Below are 20,705 nucleotides of genomic sequence, written 5' to 3' on the forward strand. Positions count from 1 at the left end.
ATTCCCTTTCTCTCTCCCTCGCTCTCTGCCCCTCCCCCACCTCTCACTCACACTTGCTTGCTTGTTCTAATGAATACATCTTAAAATTAAAAAAAAAAAAAAAAGGATCCCTCCAGAAGAAACAAGCTTGGCCATGATGCCATCATCAAGTTCCCCCTGCCCACGAGTCAGCCGTGAAGAAAATAGAAGACAACACACTTATGTTCACTGTAGATGTCTAGGACAATAAGCACCAGATCAAACAGGCTGTGAAGAAGCTCTAGGACACTCATGTGACCAAGGTCAACGCCCTGGTCAGGCCTGATAGAAGAAGGCATATGTTCAACTGGCTCCTGACTATGATGCTTTGGATGTTGCCAACAAAACTGGGATCATCTAAACTGAGTCCAGCTGGCTAAATCTAAGTTTTTTCACCCATTAAAAAAAAAAAGAAGAAAGAAAGAAAGAAAAAACTGGGTCCCTTTGGGGTGCTAGACAAGAGCTACTTGAGCATGTGTGGTGGAGTAAGAGGAACCAGATATGCTAGAAGGGGGGGGCCGGGGCAGGTGGCTAACTCCACCTTTGCCAAAACCACAATTTAACCCAAGTCTAAGCAGGAGCATAAGATGTGAGCAAATCACAAGGAATAGGAAAAGTGGGGGAGGACCTCAGAAAACTTCCTTTAGAAGAGAAAAATTAATAAATTCAGGGAAAATAAATATGAAGTACTCTTTACAATCTATGAGGCACTTGCTATGTGCCCGACACTCTGCTGAGGGATAAACATTCATGACCTCCTTTAATCCTCATGACATTGCTAGAAGAGAAGTAATTCTATGCCCACTTTCCGGAAGAGAAAGGCCAACCAAGTTAAGGGTCTTTCCCGGGGCTTATGTAACCATGGAGACCAAGTCACCACCTTTAGATTTTATCTATACATTTTTTAAAGTGACTATACCTAGAGCCTATCATTGGAAGGCACAGCTTATGTAAATACAGAATGGTTCTTTTAAATTATTTCTGGGTACTCTGAGCCTGTTTTGAATGTTCACTGCACAGTATTTTTGTACTACGAAAGAGGATTTGAAAACATTCTGAAGGTTACTATTAATGAAATCTGACATCTGTATCTGCATATCCCTGAATTAGGAAGTGATCTGGCTAACAATATTGCCCTCAGACATGAATGAAAATACACTTACAACAACAAAAACCTAATTAAAAGTTAGGAACACATACTTAAAACACCATTAAAAGGTAACAGCCGACCCTGGAGACCATTCTCCTTTCCCAAGCTAACCTTGCGCCTGACATGGAAAGACTTAAAGTGGGGCAATGTCATTTCATTCTCCTTTACTTGGTTTTTCTTCCAAGATTGTAGATTTTACTCTATTACATAGCTTTTAATTATGAACAAGAGAAGAAAAATATGTCTGAAGTGCTGTGATTAAAATTGGTGCTATCAGGATGACCTGTGAACGGAAATATATTTAATGACTCACTGTCAAATTAACTGTATAAATAGCTGTTAATATATTTGAGAAAATACATTTCTGGGGCACTGAGACTATAGCTCAAAAATAGTCTTGGCTTATGTTCTTTAATGTATTAATTTTAAAAAGCAGTAAGAGTCATTAAAATAGCCATCTGTAATATATTCTAAATATAACATCCAAAAAGATGATAAATTAAGATTTTACGTGAAATACAATTACTCATCTTATTAGTTCTATTAAAAACACCTGGGTGGCTCAGTCGGTTGAGTCTCCAGCTCAGGTCGTGATCTCGAGGTCATGGGATCAAGCCCCATGTTGGGCTCCCCACTTGGTGGGGGGTCCTGCTTGGGATTCTCCCTCTCCCTCTCCCCTTACTCTTTCTCTCCCTCTCTCTAAACAAACAAATCTTGGCGGGGGGGGGGGGGGGTAGGTACTCTATTACCCCAAAGCACATGGAAATGGAATAAATTAAACCAGTATATTTTTGCTTGTGGTTCTTAGGTCCATGGAGAGTTTGCAGATGTGTAGCTAAAGCTGAATTTAACAGAAGTAGTGGTAAGAAGGTTCTGATATGGAGAGTCAGGGCAGTGGGTTCTCACAGACCAGGAGGGACATTACAAATACCTAGTTTGGGACCTTTTCTATACCATTTATTTGGAATCAAAACCTATCAGAAAATTCAAGGAAATTATCAGTTTCATTTAATTGTCCAAAATCCTTTTAACCTAATTATCAAAGGTTTCCAAAGACATAAATAAGACAATCAGTGTAACATCCTGGATCCCAGGAAAGTCCCCTTAGAAACCAGGTACAGCACCAGTGGGAGAATCGTGTTCCTGTGCTGACAGGTGTGGGGAGAGCTGGAGAGACCAGCTAGATGCCTATCACTGTAAGTGGCAGAGTGGAGATGGAAATCCAGGTGACACACTTCTGCCACTTGTCCCCCCAGTACTTTACTGAAACATTTCTTATCTTTCTTTTTTTTTTTTTTTTAAAGATTTTAGAGAGAGAGAGAGAGAGAGCGTGCAGTGGGAGGCAGAGGAAGAGTGGAGATAGAGTCTCAAGCAGACTCCCCGCTGAGTGCAGAGCCCAACGCAGGGCTCGATCTCACAACCCTTAGGATCATGACCTGAGCCCAAATCAAGAGTCGGATGCTTAACCAATGGAGCCACCCAGGCGCCCAAAATCGTTTATTTTAAATGGGGCTCAGATATCATAATTTAAAAACAGGCCTGATAGGAATGCCCCTGTCAAGCATATGGCCATTACTAAGCTGCAGGCTGTGTAAATCTTAACTTTCTTCGGTCAGTTGATGAATATCAGGTACGTCCATGCTTGTCTCACACTCAAACTGATAAAGCCATATAGGGGTTCATTCATCTAGGGGGTGAATCAAGTGACCCACCACCCCATCCAGGCAGAGTAGACCATCATTCAACTTCACATCATTAGGATCACAGCTTTTAAGCAGGCAGGAAACTTAAGGACCTCGCCTGGGGTGTTGAAGTGAGTGTAGCACCAAACTTTGAACCCAGGCTTCTCAACTCTCCCTTCCTTTTCCACTAATATTCCACATATGTTTATAATGACTACAATTTCAATATCTCTTTATTAGCAAAATGTTAAATTATTAGTGTAGCAACTTAAGTCTGTTATTATTGGCCGGAAACCAATACTCCCACCTACACGGTTTTCATTCTCTGCTCTCGGCAATGCCGAATTGTCGACAATTCACCTAACATTTTCTAACCAAAATCACTCATCAGTTAAGTATTCTTTCTCAAAAAAGTCTTTAATAAAACTAGAAAAGCGACCCTCTTAACTAAAAGAAAGTGGGGGATGAACAGAAACCTGGAGAAAATATTTAAAATATTCTTTCTAAGCCAGGCCAAGAATTAGGTTAGTTAGCATTCAAACCAAACTAGATTTTTCAAAACTAAAATAGCCCCCATTACATGTATGTTATGACTTTTACTAGATTCAATTTTAATGAGAATATTTACTTTTCATCTTTGGAGTCTAATAATCCAAAGGAAAACCCTGGACTGGAATGGACCTGTGGTTTTGGTAGATGTACTTTATGTTTAAATGAATTACCAATAATTATGATACAGACTTTTCATAATAGTTCTCACTTCTAGACTAGAGTGAAGAACAATTGCCCATTTGGTGTTATAAGTATAGCACTCGAGCCTAAATGCAAAGTAATTATTAAAGGAAGCAGGAAAACCATAAATAAATGAGGCTTCAGGGGGTGCCTGGGTGGCTCAGTCGGTTGAGCATCCAACTCTTGGTTTCGGCTCAGGTTGTGATCTCGTGGGTCATAGGATCTAGTCCTGCATCAGGCTCTGCACTTGGCATGGAGTCTGCTTGGGATTCTCTCTTCCTCTCCCTCTGCCCCTCCCACTTGTGCTCATTTTCTAATAAATAAATAAATTTAAAAAAAAAAAAAAAGAAAGGAGGCTTCAGCAGGGGATCCAAGATCTTTCTTCCTGGGGTCTTCGGAAAAATTCAAAGGATTTTTTTCTATTGCTGGTTTCCCTAGATACTTTTAGATTCATTTCAGTAAGATGGAAGAAACTAACATGTATTGAGGTACCAAATGTTCTGTTTCTCCTGTAATAAACTTATGAGGCAGATATTTTCATTTTACAGATGAGAATACTGAAGTGTTGATAGTTAAGCAACTTGTTTACTTCTAAACCAAGTGGCAGAGCCGTAACTCACAGCCTTCAACAAATACTTACGGAGGTCCTACTAATTACCAGACACAGTGCTAGCCCTAAGGACTCTCCACCTGTCCTCAAGGAGCTCACAGTCTACCTGAGGCAGCTAGTATTATGGGATGTGCCAAGGACAAGGACAGATCTAAGGTGCTAGAAAAGAGGGGTTCCCAACACTCCCCTGGCTTTAATTACCACCTATATACTAATGACCCAAATCCATGCTTTCAGAGCAGAGGTCCTCAAACCTATGTGCTCAGCTGTCACTTGGCTGTCCCACAGCCCCTTAACCCCACAAGTCCTTCCAATCTCCCATTTGCACCTTTATGTTTCCCTGTTCGTTATCAGTATCCTGGATCCTCCTCTCCACTCCCTTCACATACACTCCCTCATGCGGTCTCCATCCTATCTTCCTCCTATCACTCACACCTCTTTATTCTCCATCCAATGGCCACAGGAATGGTGTACAGGCACATAAAAAGATTTTCAAAATCAAGTCATTGAGGAAATCAAATCCATGAGACCCATCTACTTAGCTCATCGAGTACCCGAAGTTAAGAAGACTGACCATGACAAGTGTTTGGTGAGGATATGGTGGAGGAACTGAAACTCTAATGGACTGCTGGTGGGAATATTAAATATAAAATGGTACACCACTTTGTGCAACAGTTCCTTAAAATGTTGACATACATCCGCCACTTTATTCAGCCATAACACTCCCAGATAACTACCCAAGAGAAAACTGCTAAGCTGTAAACAACCCCAAAGTTCATCGAGTGTATAAACAAATTGTGCTAATACACACAATGGTAACCTACTTAGTATTAAAAGGAAGGAATTATTGGGGCGCCTGGGTGGCTCAGTCGTTGAGCGTCTGCCTTCGGCTTGGGTCATGGTCCCAGGGTCCTGGGATCGAGCCCCACATCGGGCTCCCTGCTCTGCGGGAAGCCTGCTTCTCCCTCTCCCACTCCCCCTGCTTGTGTTCCCTCTCTCGCTATGTCTCTCTCTGTCAAATAAATAAATAAAATCTTTTTTTTAAAAAAAAAGGGAAGGAATTATTGATACATATAATACAGATGAGTCTCAAACTAATCGTGCCAGAGTGAAAGAATGAAGACCAAAACCAAAGTATGTATTGTAGGATTCCATTCATATAAGACTCTAGAAAATGCAAAATGGTGTATCGTGACAAAAAGTTCCTTGGGGAGTAGGTGGGGTGTAGGGAGGGTTGGGAGGTAGGGACTGCAAAGAGGCCTGAACCAACTTCTGGGGATGAGGGATGGGTTCACCATCCTCAATGTGGTCAGGGTTTCACACATGTACACTTGCATTAAAACTTAGCAAATGGCACACTTTCAATATGTCCATTTATTGCATGTTTAGTTAAGCTGTTAAAAAGTAATTAAAATATAATAAAAGCAATCTAAAGAATTACTTCAATTTATTCCTAGATGAGGGTTCCATAGACTTGCAAATTTTAAAGCAGGCAGCTGAACAGCACATTTAAGCTTTTAGGGTGGAAACAGAGTATTGTTTCCTATCAGAAATTGGATGTATATGAGGATACTGATTCAATGGCTGTTAGCTTGATATACTCTTGGCAAATGTTTCATGAAAAACTCTCTCTCAGCCTAGGTTTTACTTCTTTTTTTCTTTCCTTTGGTTTTTCCTTTATCATTTAGCAATGGAAATGGGTAGGAGAATAAGGATGGCTTAATTAAATGTCACAATTCATATGGATAACATACCAGGGTCTTCAACTACTCGGCTAGCTGGTACTTCATAGGTTTTTAGACTTATAAGGGAGCCCTCATTTTATAGAGTAGCAGTCTCAGGAGCAAGATGAAATTAAATGGCTTTCCCAAGGCCACGCAGCTAGAATTTGGTGACCTTTTAAAAAAATTCATTTACTGCTCAATTAAAGAAAAAAACCAAAAAACAAAAAAATGCACGTGCACAAGAAAGAGAGCTACATAGATTTGGGGCAGAATATATTAACTGCACCCTAGCCAGAGGAGGGCACAGATTTACTTACTTCCAATTCACTACAGATCTATAGCACCTTCCTCTGACCAATCCACCTGTCTTGCCATTCTCCTGTTTACTGAGCGGAGCACAGCAGGAGTAAGGCTAAAGAACTAAGAGAGTGGTTGTCAATCTTCACTGTATAATAAAACCAAGAAACCCAGACCCTACCCCCAGAGTTCATCCAAATGGTTTGGGGCAGGTCAGTGTTCTCAAACTTGAGCGAGCATCAGAACCACCTGGAGGGCTTCTTAAAACAGGTTATTGGGCCCCATCGCCAGAGTTTCTGATTTGGGGATGGTACTCAATGACCTGCATTTCTAACCAATCCCTAGGTAACACGGGTGCTGCTAGTCTGTGAACCACACTTGAGAACCACTGGAGGTAGGTTAATTTTTAAGAAGTTCTCCATGATGGTAATACACAGCCTGCTGGAAAGCACTGGTCTAACACAGTCACCCTCAACCTTCTTTAGAATTACCTAGGGAGTTAAAAACAACAAAACAAAACACTGATGCCTGAATCGCTACCTCGAGAGATTTTTAAATTGATATGTGTTGCAGCATGGACCTCAGATTTCTTAAGCATTATATAATTTAAAAGACATATTCCTGATGATTCTAACGTACAGCCAAGACTGAGAGTCACTGAAAATTTTCTGCCTCAATCCCTATTACCATAATACCTAAAATTTCCCCAGAGTTGGATACTTACACCAGGCATTAGAAATTCCTTTCTAACTTGTTTGTGAACAGTGATTTATTTCCACTTTGATGTTTTAATAATGTTAACACTTATTGAATTTTAAGAATGTAGTAAGCCTGCGGGGCGCCTGGGTGGCTCAGTTGGTTAAGCGACTGCCTTCGGCTCAGGTCATGATCCTGGAGTCCCGGGATCGAGCCCTGCATCGAGCCCCGCATCGAGCCCCGCATCGAGCCCCGCATCGGGCTCCCTGCTCAGCGGGAAGCCTGCTTCTCCCTCTCCCACTCCCCCTGCTTGTGTTCCCTCTCTCGCTGTGTCTCTGTCAAATAAATAAAATCTTTAAAAAAAAAAAAAATGTAGTAAGCCTGGTGATGCTTTGCCTCTTTTTGTTGTGTTTTGCTTTCTAGTTATGCTTTAAATAATTTTTCCTCAAAGAGAACCGCTGTATTTTCTATGAACACTGACTTCTACCTTGTGGTTATTGATGTAGGAAAAGATGTTAGGGTTCAAAGCCGACGGCCAGGAAAGAATTCTTGAGATGTGTTTGGTGCAAAAAGGTGGTTTTATTAAAGCACAGGGACAGAACCCGTGGTCAGAAAGAGCTGTACTGGGGTCATGAGGAGTGGCCCATTACATACTTTCAAGTTGGGAAGGGGTTAGGGATAGCATAAGTCTCTAAGGAATTTTGGAAGCAAGGTTTCCAGGCCCTTGAGGGGGCTAGCTATTGTTGAGAAAAGGTCATTTATTACTGTTTAGTAAAAACTCAGTCATGAGGGGTGCCTGGGTGGCTCAGTCGATTAGGCGTCTGCCTTCGGCTTGGGTCATGATCCCGGGGTCCTGGGATTGAGCCCCGCATCAGGCTCCTTGCTTGGTGGGGAACCTGCTTCTCCCTCTCCCTGCCACTACCCCTGCTTGTGCTCTCTGTCAAGTGGATAAATAAAATCTTAAAAAAAAAAACACCTCAGTCATGAGACCCTTCAGATGTATATCATTTGCTTGGGGGATGATTGCCGACATGTATCTTGGCAGGTAGAGATAAAGGCAGTTTCCAAAGGAATTTTTATATGTTAAAGTAGACATACAGGGTCCTGGAGGTTGGGTTAAGATTGCCTTTTGCCCTTAGCAAAGAATTAACATCGAGGCAGCTGAGTCCCTAGAGGAAGGTCACTCTGCCTATTTCAAGGACTGGTCAATGGGTTGTAGATAGTATGGAAATTCAATAATTTTTCTTTTGCCTTTGTTTCCCACATCAGTTATCATCACTTTATTCTGTTTCTACTGGTTAGAAGCCTATGATACAGTAAGTGAGGAAAAAAAAGAAATTGGGGATGGAGGATATCTTTTAAAAATTCTCCTAATCTTCTTAAACATGTTATATTTGTACTTCAGTCTCTGAATCTTGGCTGGGTTCTCTCTAAATGAACAAAGATTCAGTATTTCCAAGAGGAAAATTCCAATACTACGTATGATTCCATCCTAAGGCAGCTGACTTTTGCTCGTGGTTAATGCACTTTATTTCTAACTAAAAAAAAAAACAAAAAACAGAACCACTAATTTTTCCGAAGAAGTAGCTTCTTTTGGAATTACAATACCCTTAATAGCGATGATATAAGTTGTTTCAGGTAAAGGGATTTTAGTTAAGGAGATTTCAAAGTATCTATTCAATTCTTTCTGCCTGTATCACAGCTCTGGTTAGTGGTTCTTTTCCAGGCGCTATGCTGACTCGCCACAAGATGGCACTGTTGTGTATGGCTACACGGCCCTGCTGGCGCCCACTGATCCTTCCAGAATATTAACAATGTGTCCTACAGTTTTAGTTCCTGAAATACCATTCGTTTCAAGCCTCCTGAGATTGGAGAGCCTATCAGGAGTTAGGTCTTCAACTGTTAGACCTGCGGCCTCGCCAGGTGTTTAATAAATAGTACTTCCTCAATGCTGACCAGGAAGGAGAATACTCCTAGCTCACGCCCCGGGAAGGCTGTAGCTCAAACAACTCTCAGAAGTGAGGCCGGCAAGTACCATGCACTGTCTTCCTGACCATCTAAGATTTCTCAGTACTCCATTTTTTTTTTTTTCCCCTTACTCTCCTACCGGTTTTGACAAGAACACAGTTCTCTCTAAAGAGGCCTGATGGCCCAGCTCCTCAGCCACCCATTTTCCTTCTGAGTATGGCTAAAGGGGCTACTCTGATCCTACCATAAAATACGAAATCAATTACAACAAAAACATGACTGTGGGAGGCATTAATCAATAAAATGTAATGCATGCATATTTTAGGATTATGTTGCCAGAAAAACATGGCTGGGCAATTATTCATTCAAGGCTGATCAGCCTAGAATGGGAAAGGACCTTCCTGGGGAAAGTGGTGGGTGAGAAAACTCTATGCTGAGGTCAGAGGTCACTTCACCGCTCTGTGCTTCTGTTTCCTCTCCCTCAAACAAGGTGGTACTGAGCCGTCTCTGGGGGCCCTCCTTGCTCCCACACAGCCTGTGTCCTATAGTAATTTTCTTCCTATTAGGGCTTATAAACACTTAGGGGCCAAGCAGGGAATTCTAGACATTTGCTTCAAAGGGAATGAAAGAAAAGGATTTTAAACAATTGTAAAATACTAGGATTTTCTTAAATTTTGTTTTTATTTATTTATTTTAAACATTTTATTTATTCATTTGACAGAGAGAGAGATAGCGAGAGCAGGAACACAGGCGGGGGAGCGGGAGAGAGAGAGAAGCAGGCTTCCCGCGGAGCAGGGAACCTGATGCGGGGCTCGATCTCAGGACCCTGGGATCGTGACCTGAACCGAAGGCAGACGCTTAACGACTGAGCCACCCAGGCGCCCCTAAATTTTGTTTTTATTGGTATACTTATGGAATATCAACATTCCTCTGTCTTAGCTACTGCTTCAGTTTTCCTAGACCATTAACTTTCCAAAGCAATTTGAACTCACCTTATATATTCTTTATAATGTAGTATGAAGCCAGATTGGTAACATTTTTGTTTTTAGGCACAGAATGGAATTATTAAGTTACACAGCTTAGCTTACAATGTTTTTCAGAAGCCTGTTTCATATTATAGACTGCTACAAAACAAAGGTGAAGTTGTTGTGAAACCACCGTATTGGATCTGGACAACGTAGATTCGACCTAGTCGCCAGTCCTGGAAATTGTCTAGTGTCACTAGGATAGCCATTAACCGCCCGAGTCCATATAATTGAAAGAGACTAGCTCAGTTAGGTCCATGTCCTTGGGCTACATGGACCCTCACCCAATGACAGCATTCGAAATGAACTCTGTGACACCAAGATGAGAACCAACAATTCAGAAATCATAAAAAGCATACCATAAACCAAAATCATTATCTGTTAAACAGCTTAGTTCCGAGCTGGGCTTTGGTTATTGAAATAATTTAAAGGAACTAATAAATACACAATCCACACCTGCTTATAATCATAAAGGGAGTTTTAAAAACCCAATTTCAACACAAAGAGCTCATTTATCTATGCCTTCTCCCCAAACAATAATACCCAAACACTGTGAAGCAAGAGAGTCAGTTATCTATTTACCTACTGGTGACCGACAACAGAACTTTAGTGCTTTCAAGAGTCAGGCCATTTTTATCCTTATTTTAAACAGCTAAACCAAGACTTCTGTTATCAGAAGGAGCAATCTGCTGCAAGGGTCTGCCCAAATTCCAAGCACCTGCTTTCTCTGGTCTGGAGGCAGATGGTACATCATAAAAATAAAAGTCATAGGGAAAACGTACAGAAAGATATTCCCTTTAAAACCCTTAAGGAGGTTCTCTTTCCTAAAACCTAATACTATAAATATACATGATTATGTTAATAGCTTAGCTTAGAATTTGGGAACTTGAGGCAGGAGCATTAAAAAGTTTCCTTCGCCTGGTTCATATGCATGTGGTCACACAGTTCCACAGAATGGGAAAACGGCCTTTACTTTTGCTTACTGGCACCTCAACAGGACAGTTTATTTCTGGAATTCTAACAAGTATCCCCCACAGCAGCAGCTGTTGTCCTCTCCAATACTTCCACTAACTGCATCGCTGTTAAGTTCTTTTCCAGTAACTAAGACACTACTCGGTGGGTGTTTGAGTCAGCTCAGGCTGCTGTAACGAAATATCACAAACTAGGCGGCTTTAACCCCGGGAAATTATTTCTCACGGTTCTGGAGGCTGGGAAGTCAAAGACCGAGGCGCCGGCCAATTCAGCTCCCCCGTGAGCGTTCTCTTTCTGGTTCGCAGCTACTTTATCGCAGTGGCCTCACCATGCGGACAGAAAGCGAGCTCCGCGTCTTCCCGCGCTCGTGAGAACACTAATTCCATCGTGGAGACCCCACCCTCATGATTTCACCTAAACCTGATTACCTCCCAAAGGCCCCACCTCCAACTAGCATTACATGGGGATTAGGACTTCAACAGAGGAATTTTCGAGGGACACAATCATTCAGTCCATAACAATAGGATCACTTCATTTAGAACTTTAGGACTTATACAGATGACTTAGGTGGTGATAAATGTGCTTTCCCACAATAATTATGTAGGATGGTGCTTCTCAAACTAGGTGCATCAGAATCCCCTGCAGCTAATTAAAACACAGGTTTCGTGGCCTGAGTCCCAGAGATTCTGACTTAGCAGGTCTGGCTGGGGTGAGATCTGAGAATTTGCATTTCTTTTTTTTTTTTAAGATTTTATTTATTTATTTATGTATTTGACAGAGAGAGAGACAGCGAGAGAGGGAACACAAGCAGAGGGGAGTGGGAGAGGGAGAAGCAGGCATCCCGCAGAGCAGGGAGCCCGATGTGGGGCTCAATCCCAAGACCCCGGGATCATGACCTGAGCCGAAGGCAGACGCTCAACGACTGAGCCACCCAGGTGCTCCAGAATTTGCATTTCTCACAAGCTCCCAGGTGATGCTGATGCTCTGTCTGAGGCCCACACTTTGGGAACTACTAATATAGGGATTCCCTTTGGACTGTTAATATCAGTTATCATATTTGTATTGGCTTCTCAGTAAATACCCATTTTCTGCTGAACACATTTGAAATGTTGCACTTACATATAAAAGTGCCTAATAAGCAGATGGATAGATCTGCTGAGGGGAGGCTGCTTTATGCTGTGAGCACCCAGCATAGGGAGAGAGAGAGAGAATTTTGGAGAGAGAAATTAATGCTGTATGTTTGATGAGCTAACGTGTGACTTCACAAATCACCAGGATTGATAAGAATGTCTACTGACATCTTCTCCTTAGTAATTTTTATCCCAGAATTTAGATTTAGTCTTTAAAGTTGCTGGATTCTGCTATCCTACATCTACAAGCACACTGCAATAGTTTGAACTGATACCTAATTTTTGACAAGAGCTCAATACAAAGCACCTGAGCAATGCTTAGTATTTATGTTCAACTCATTTGTCCTATAATCACACTTGGTTAAATTTTAAAGCATGGCTCTGTTACAAAACAGCCTCATAATTTTAAGAATTACTTCAAGAACACTTTGGAATATAAACATACCTTGTTGAGCTTTATAAAATATTCCAGTCCGGCTTCCAAAGGATTTGTATCACAGTTCATCTAAAAGGGAAGCACACATTTTTTAAAAAGATTTTATTTTCAAGTAATCTCTACACCCAACATGGGGCAAGAACTCACAACCCCGAGATCCAGAGTCACGTGTTCTACTAACTGAGCCAGCCAGATGCCCCTGGACACATTTTAAATCTTAGATGAGTGGAAATCATTTCAGTAACATCACCTTCATATGTTCTTTTTTTTAGGGAAGAGAAACACTTTTGGATTTTGAACATAGATTCTGAAAGGAAAGTTATAGACTGGTCTTTAAAGTAATTTTTAAATCTAAAATTGAAATGTAGCCCGTCAGGAAGTATTATCATTGGAACAGCATATTAGACCCTAAAATTCAGTTTGTTCCCATGGCTCTTTTACTAATAAATATCTGAGGGATACCATGACATGCTGATCCTCCCCAAAATAAGACTCTAATACGTTCTTATATAATAGTGTTACATAGTTAGGTCTTGAAAAGTTATTAGGTAATATACTTATCTTACAATTAGCCAGGAATCAGGACAAGCAGAGGAGAAAGCAGATGGTAGGAAAATGGCTTCGACAGAGTTCAAGAAAGAGAAAAGGAAACAGAGATTGAATCTCAGCCTTTTCATATATGGTTGAGTAATTACAATATACTTTAAGTTGAAGCCAAAGCCACTCTTTGGGACTAGATCTGAAGTTGCTGGATTTTGTTTGTTTTATTACTGTTCCCTTTTGCACCAAGAGAACTGGTTGAAACTCCATAAAAAGTAGCCAAACTTTTTTAAAAAGACAACATAGCACTCATATAAATCAGATAAGTAATATAAACTTGTTTTATATGATACAAAATTTGGTCTCTCATACTTCCTAATCAATTTGAGCAACTCTAAACTTATTTTTTTATCTGCTCAAAGTTTCAGAATTTCTCTAGGAAAAAAATGAGAACAAAGCACAGAAGATTGCTGTGACACCACTAGAGGGCGTGCCGGCACTGCTGGGAAATCAGAGGGACGTGGGAGGAAGAAGCGCTTTTCGGAGTCCGGCTTGGGGAGAGCAAGGAGGAGAAAATGGAAGGCAGGAGGGTGGAGAAATGGCTAACTCCCAAAGGCTGCATCTGCTGCTTCCTTCCTTGAGGAGTGTGAGGATAGAGCTGTCCTCTGTTTCTCTCCCTGCGGCAGCCCCATCGAAGGCCCTCGCTGTAGGCTGAGAATCCCCTAATAGAGCGCCTCTCCTACAAAAAAAATGGCAACTTGCGCCAAAGCCCTGGTTCTTTCAGTGGCTCCTGGAAGCTCCCTCTGCACCTAGAAGCCCACTTGCTTCTGCCCACAGTCTGGATGTCCCAAGGGCCTTGTCTATGCTTTCAAACCCACCTTGCCCTCCAATTAAATTCATTACATGCTAGGAATTTTATCTAATATCTCTGATAACTTTGTAAGAGAAAGAGAATCTTCATTTTAGGAGCGTCTGGGTGGCGAAGTCGGTTAAGGATCTGCCTTCGGCTCATGTCATGATCTCAGGGTCCTGGGATCATGGCATCTGCCTTCGGCTCATGTCATGATCTCAGGGTCCTGGGATCATGTCCAGCATCAGGCTCCCTGCTCAGTGAGGAATCTGCTTCTCCCTCTCCCTCTGCCCCTCCTCACCCCCCACTTGTGTTCTCTTTTTCTCTCTCAAATAAAGAAATAAAATCTTAAAAAAAAAAAAGATAATCTTCATTTTATAGAAAAGTAAACAGAGGCTCTGGAGGGTTAAGTCCATGTAGCTAATATGTGATGGAGGATAAATTCAAACCCAAGGGACCCCACTCTGAAGTATATCCTTTACTACTATCCTTTATGTCACTTGTCAGGCCTCAAACTCAAAGAAACAACTTCTAAGGAAATATGAAAAAATGATGGGGTCCAGAGATAGCCTGCCAATGGAGATAAAACAGAACAGAGTTTGAACCAGAGTTTGGCCACTTCTGTTTAATCTGGACCAAGTTTACTGTTTCTCAATGCGATTGTGTATAGAACAGGGATAATTTAGATAACCCCAACTCCAAACCCCTTGCCTAAGAATCACCAATAATAACTTCTTCAGGGAGAGCTGAAAGTAAAATAAATCATGCCTATGAAAATGGTGTGAGACTCTCCACACAGAAACCCTTAGTTCCCGTTTTCAGTGGTGGAAGCAAGCTGGACCAACATATCCTAGATCACCAACTCTCTTCCTCAGAAAGACACCTTTCGGTGTGATTTCCCCAAAAGGTACATAAGAAGAAAGTGAGGGTGGGCAAGGCGACAGAGGAAGAAGAAGAATTTGAAAAGCGCCCCTCCTATACTGTGGGGTAAGCAGGCCCCCAGGGCCGCAGCTCCATACACAATCAGAGATGGATGTCCAGGGCTCTCTGCCAAGCGGGAGGAATTAAAGCAGAATAAACAGTGTGTCATAATTCCACCAAACTTTCAACTGGGAGGAAATGAAGGAGAAAAACATCTTCCCTTAATTAAATAAAGTTATCTAATAACACATCATTTCTGACATAACAGTCAGCCGATGTTAATGCAATTAAAACTCGCCCTTACACAAAAGTCGGACACAATAAACAAAATTGTAATGAAGATGCTGGCGTTTCAAACCTCTGACCCCCAGGCTCTGAAAGCTTTCTCCAGTCTTAATGCATTCATGGCGTATGTTCCGAAATTATCGATTCCCTCCTCCTGGCCTGCATTCATGATAATGTCATAGAGAGCTGCAGAATCTTCTCGTCTGTGGTACAGCTCCCAGCCCAGCTCACCTGAAACAAACCCACAAGTACCACACTAGAGTAAGAGCAATGGTTACTTGGTCTAATGCACATTAGCTAAAACACATAAATAAATGCAGCGAGTCCACTTATATAATATAGACATGGCTGAGTTTTAAAAGACCAGTTCACAAAAAAGTTGCAAAGGAGACTGCCATACCACAGATGCATTCATGCCCCATCCTGTTTCCCACACACAGAGCGATATCTAGGACACATCTTCTCATGACACAGAAAGATGTTTTTTTTTGTTTGTTTGTTTGTTTTTAAAGATTTTATTTATTATTTATTTGACACAGAGAGACACAGCGAGAGAGGGAACACAAGCAGGGGGAGTGGGAGAGGGAGAAGCAGGCTTCCCGCCGAGCAGGGAGCCCGATGTGGGACTCGATCCCGGGACTCCAGGATCATGACCTGAGCCGAAGGCAGTCGCTTAACCAACTGAGCCACCCAGGCGCCCCAGAAAGATGTTAATATAGGAATTAATCTGGACCCTTGACCTCAGCTTCATGATATTAAGTGAGTAATTACATTGGCATAGTTTATCATGGTAAGGAATTTGAGGTTTAGAAACCTCAACCCCTGGGGCGCCTGAGTGGCTCAGTCGGTTAAGCGGCCAACTCTTAGTTTCAGCTCAGGTCATGATCTCCAGGTCCTGGGATTGAGCCCTGGGTCAGCGGGGAGTGGGGAGTCTGCTTGTGGATTCTCTCTCCCTCTCCCTCTGCCCCTCCCCCTGCTCCTGCTCTCTTGCTTTGTCTCTCAAATGAACAAATAAATCTTTATTTAAATTAAGAAAGAAAGAAAGAAAGAAACCTCAACCCCCAATTCCTTGCCCCAAAATCACAAGGCTTAAAAATATAGGCACTGACAATTATTCAAATGGTCTTCACTGTGGGACAGCCATTAACTCTAATGCCTCCCACACCCCTTTTCTTCCCCACTAGGTCCTTTTAGTCACCATGAGAGCTGTGGGCAAAAACCATAGGAAATGAAACCCAACCCAAATAGTCTTGTTTATTTTTTATTCTGCTTATGTTTTATGCTAGTCACCATTTTGCGAAGGTCAGGTGAAAGAAGGATGGGAAAAGTGGACAGTGGAAGCCCAGAGAAGAACTATAGCCTTCAGACTTTATGTATGTTCTCCTTGTTCGCCAATGTTGAGGGCTGATGGTGATGTGTTTTTCCAGGACACCACCAGAACATGTTCTGAGTAACATGTAATTGAATGAATGCCTGGGCACCAAGTACTCTTTTTTTTTTTAAGATTTTATTTATTTGACAGCGAGAGACACAGCAAGAGAGGGAACACAAGCAGGGGGAGTGAGAGAGGGAGAAGCAGGCTTCCCGCCGAGCAGGGAGCCCGATGCAGGACTCGACCCCAGGACCCTGAGATCATGACCTGAGCTAAAGGCAGACACTTAACGACTGAGCCACCCAGGCGCCCCCACCAAGTACTCTTTCTATGAAAGAACACGGAGGGCTAGAGGAAGTTGGAAGTGAGCCCACAGCACCAATGGGGAACTGAAGAGCATTCATTTATTTCCATTTCAAACACATACAATGCACAAAGTTAGGTGCTATAAGAAGACTTCCCTAAAAGAGCCTTAATGGTAATACTTGAAGAGAGATGCCTGATACATTTAAGAAGGTCTCTGAGAGATTCTATCTATGGAAGACCATCTTTTTTTTTTTTAAGATTTTAAAAATTTACTTATTTGACAGACAGAGAGACAGAGAGAGAGAGAGCACAAGCAGATACTTAACCTACTGAGCCCCCCAGGCACCTCTATGGGAGACCATCTTGAATGTTCCTAGAAAGAGTCAGCTGACCTGAACATGCTGTCAGCCCTTCCAACTATTCTAACAGCTATCCTCTTCCAACTTTTTTGTCTACCCTTCCAAATAATAAGAAGCCATGGGATTGGAACAACAATTGGAAATGTGGGAAATGACTCTCCCAGACTAGGAGTGAATAGACAGAACTATTGTAAGAGTTGGACAGGAGAAATCTTCCTCCATAGTTAGACTGACAAAAGTCAGTGTATTCGTGTTTGTGCGTGTGTGTGCATGCGCACACACAGGTGTACATGCATGTGCTCATGTTCATTTGGGCTAGCTTCTTTTATTTTATTTTATTTTATTATTTTTTTAAGATTTTATTTATTTATTTGAGACAGAATGAGAGAGAGAGAGAGCACATGAGAGGGGTTAGGGTCAGAGGGAGAAGCAGACTCCCTGCCGAGCAGGGAGCCCGATGCGGGACTCGATCTTGGGACTTCAGGATCATGACCTGAGCTGAAGGCAGTCGCCCAACCAACTGAGCCACCCAGGCGCCCCTGGGCTAGCTTCTTTTAAATTTTAGAGACCTTCTCTTAAATTTTAGAAAATTGTTTTCCAATTCTTACCAGTATAAGATATCCTAATAGCAGTGACAGGAATGTTTGAAACCTTTAAAGACTTGGTTTGAAGAAACTTGAAAACTTCATCACTAAGATCTTCAGCGGTCAGTTTCTGAAGAACCTTTCTTGCATGGGGCCCTGCAATACCAAGGACTCCAAGTTCATCGGTTATGTTTTTAATTTCAACATCATATCCACCGTTGACTGCCTCTTCTTCAATCCATCTGCATTTGAGTCATAAACATTGTGTTAAATCTTGCTTGAATAATGCATGTTGGTGACATATTAATTCTCTGAAGACATGCTCTGTGTCTAGAATTACCAGGAAGTCCCCAGAGTGTCATTTTGTATAATAACCTAATTTTTTAAGTTGAGGAAACTGAGTCCCAGAGATGTTAAGTGATTCTCTTTAAACCACCCACTTATAAATTTGGGGATAATTTTTCACAGTAGAGAAGGATCCTTCAATTTAAACCTGCCACATAATTCTTTTAAATAGTGACAGCCCTATTGCATTTAAACTAATGATTCAATCTTTGAGAATTAATTTAAACCCAAATTTTCTCTAATACCTATACATGGGAGGCACATTTGTGCTGCTAAAGGTTAATAATGTGCCTGCCACCAGACACATAATTGCTTTGATGATCAAAAGGAAACAATACAAACTCTAAAGACTAGTTTCAATTTCTAAGTCTTGATGAGTTATTGGAACCCAGTTTTAGGGTTTGTTTATAATTTACTGAGAGTCCCTGGAGCTACATAAAATGATCATCTGAATTTACACAAAGCTAAGCTACTAAGATACATCTTGGATTGGAGGGTATAATTTGCATCATTTTACAATCATAGTGAGAATCTCAGAGTAAGACATTTATGAAACAACAGGATTCGAAATATTTTTGGAATATTAAAGACTACAGATTTGATAGTAGACTAAATCATAGACCAAAGACTCATGTGAAGGATTGACCTGGCAAGTCAACGATTTAAATCTAGCTTTGGGCCAGAGAGCACAAAGCATGAAGAAGGAGGAAGATAACCCAGGGAGGCAGCTTACTGAAGTGGACTGAACATGGGCATCAGAATCAAAAGGAGTGGCTTACGCAAGTTACTCTAACTCAAACTTCAGTTTTCTCACATGAAAATGGGAATAATATAGACCTTGCAGATATATCTATTAAGAGAATTAATTGAGATAATGTCTAAAAAGAGTTCTGACACATTGATGATGTCTAATAATTGGGAGTTAATGTTTTTAGAACCAGCAAACCCTATGGATGGATTACCTTTGAGGGGTGTGGGGACAGGGTCCCACACTTCAAATAATTTCCTATAAAAGACATGAAATTTATTTGAAACAATAAGGTTTAAGATTAAAGTTGTACTTTAATTGGTAAAAGAAAAGCGCACTGCAAGATTGAGTCAGTATATAATCCATATAAAATTTTCTTATTAGGTGCATACTTACCTAAGATCGTGAAGTTCGGATCCAGAACCAGTTATTAGTAAAAACTCCCCAGGAGTTTGGTGAGAAACAGTCAACTCAGCATACACTCGACCTTTTGGTGTCAACATGTGACTTATATTTGTAAAACCCACCTACACAAAAGAATTAAAAATTACCTCAGGATGCAATTAAAATCTTATGTATCCTTTTAACACAACATGGAAATAAAAATGCAAGTGTCCACAATGAAAAACGTTTGAATCTTACCATTTATATCAATTGTGTGAACTATCTTTAAACCTAGACCCAAGATTAATTTTGAAGTTCTTAGTTTCAATGATAATTATAACTATTTGTCATAAAAATTACACTTGAGTCAATTTTGCAGTTCCCTACTGACACAATTTAGCAAAGTCATAAGGTCCTTGGATGATAATTTGTTCAACAAAATTTAAATTAGAAAATTAGCTAGAATATTCATGGTCAGTTGAAGAGCTCCGGCATTCATAGAGAAATCATTAGGTGGACTAAAATAACATACTAATTAAAAAAAAAATATGAGAGGACAGAGAATTAAGCAGACCAGAATCCTGAACCTTGTACCCATATAAGGTTATTTACCTTTGGAATGACATTTGCAAAGAGATGGTCCAACAGTCGAACAGAGTCTTGGCCTTTGATGTTAAACTTGCCAAACGGTGACAGGTCAATAACCCCTACTTTTTGCATAACCTGTTTATACTCAGATCCTACAGGCTCAAACCAGTTTGTGCGGCAAAAACTGGGCCTGAAACACAATGTTTGTCATAAAACAGCTGTCATTCATTTTCAAAAAAATTACAGAATATTTATTAAACACTGTTAATCTAGAAAATCCCATTTGGGAAAAAAGTACAACCCAAAGTTCTGTTCTGTAAATCATACACATATGGTAGAAACTGACTCTTTAAAGGTACTCTTCTATTCCTTTGACCCATTTTGTAGTGAACGACGTAGTATTAATTAACTAGAAATTAAGTTAGGACATGTGGGCTCTCAGATCCGGAAGAAAGCATAGAAGTCTACCAGTACTGAGTTTTTTGATCTTGGTTGCATATTAGAATCACCTGGGGAGCATGTAAAAAATATCACATTTTTTTGGACCTAATTAAATCAGAATATAATGGGGTAGAGCGATCTTGTCCAGTGCTTCTGGATGCAATTACAAATCACTTGCACTTGTTAAAATGCAGATTCTAATGCAGCAGGTCTGGGGTGAGGCCCTACACTCTGCGTTCTAACAGGTGATGCTCATGCTGTTGGTCCATACCCAGAATAAGCAAGGACTTGGTCCAACATCTTCATTTTTCAGAGAAAAGGCATAAGGTGTTTTCCAAGGCTTTTGTCTTAGTAAATGACGGAGCTTGGCCAGGAACAAAAGTCTACTGACTCATTCAGGGACCTTTCTACTTGATAAAGTTGACTTCTAATGTGGTATTTTAACCACAGAACAGACAATTGTCTGCTACATGAGTTTTCAGTTGTTTAATTATTAAAATAATAGAAGAAACAGGTCAGATCCAAAGAGCAAAGGTGAAGAA

General features: G+C 41.0%; 1 protein-coding gene across 2 annotated transcripts in view; it reads right to left on the bottom strand.

Moving 5' to 3' along the window:
- The window catches only part of DMGDH (dimethylglycine dehydrogenase), a 70,120-nt gene that overhangs the window by 14,385 nt on the left and 35,030 nt on the right, over positions 1-20,705 (bottom strand). For both annotated transcript variants that reach the window (XM_045897128.3, XM_045897120.3), the window contains exons 10-14: positions 19,747-19,912; positions 19,147-19,277; positions 17,682-17,899; positions 15,110-15,267; positions 12,450-12,509 (exon numbers count right to left, since the gene is read on the bottom strand). In XM_045897128.3, coding sequence (XP_045753084.1) covers positions 12,450-12,509; positions 15,110-15,267; positions 17,682-17,899; positions 19,147-19,277; positions 19,747-19,912 — 733 coding nt within the window. The remainder of the gene's footprint in view (positions 1-12,449; positions 12,510-15,109; positions 15,268-17,681; positions 17,900-19,146; positions 19,278-19,746; positions 19,913-20,705) is intronic.

This window comes from Mirounga angustirostris, unplaced genomic scaffold (genome assembly GCF_029215605.1).
Source record: "Mirounga angustirostris isolate CCGP_5_RB_7025 unplaced genomic scaffold, mMirAng1.0.hap1 SCAF_7, whole genome shotgun sequence".
Classification (NCBI taxonomy): domain Eukaryota; kingdom Metazoa; phylum Chordata; class Mammalia; order Carnivora; family Phocidae; genus Mirounga; species Mirounga angustirostris.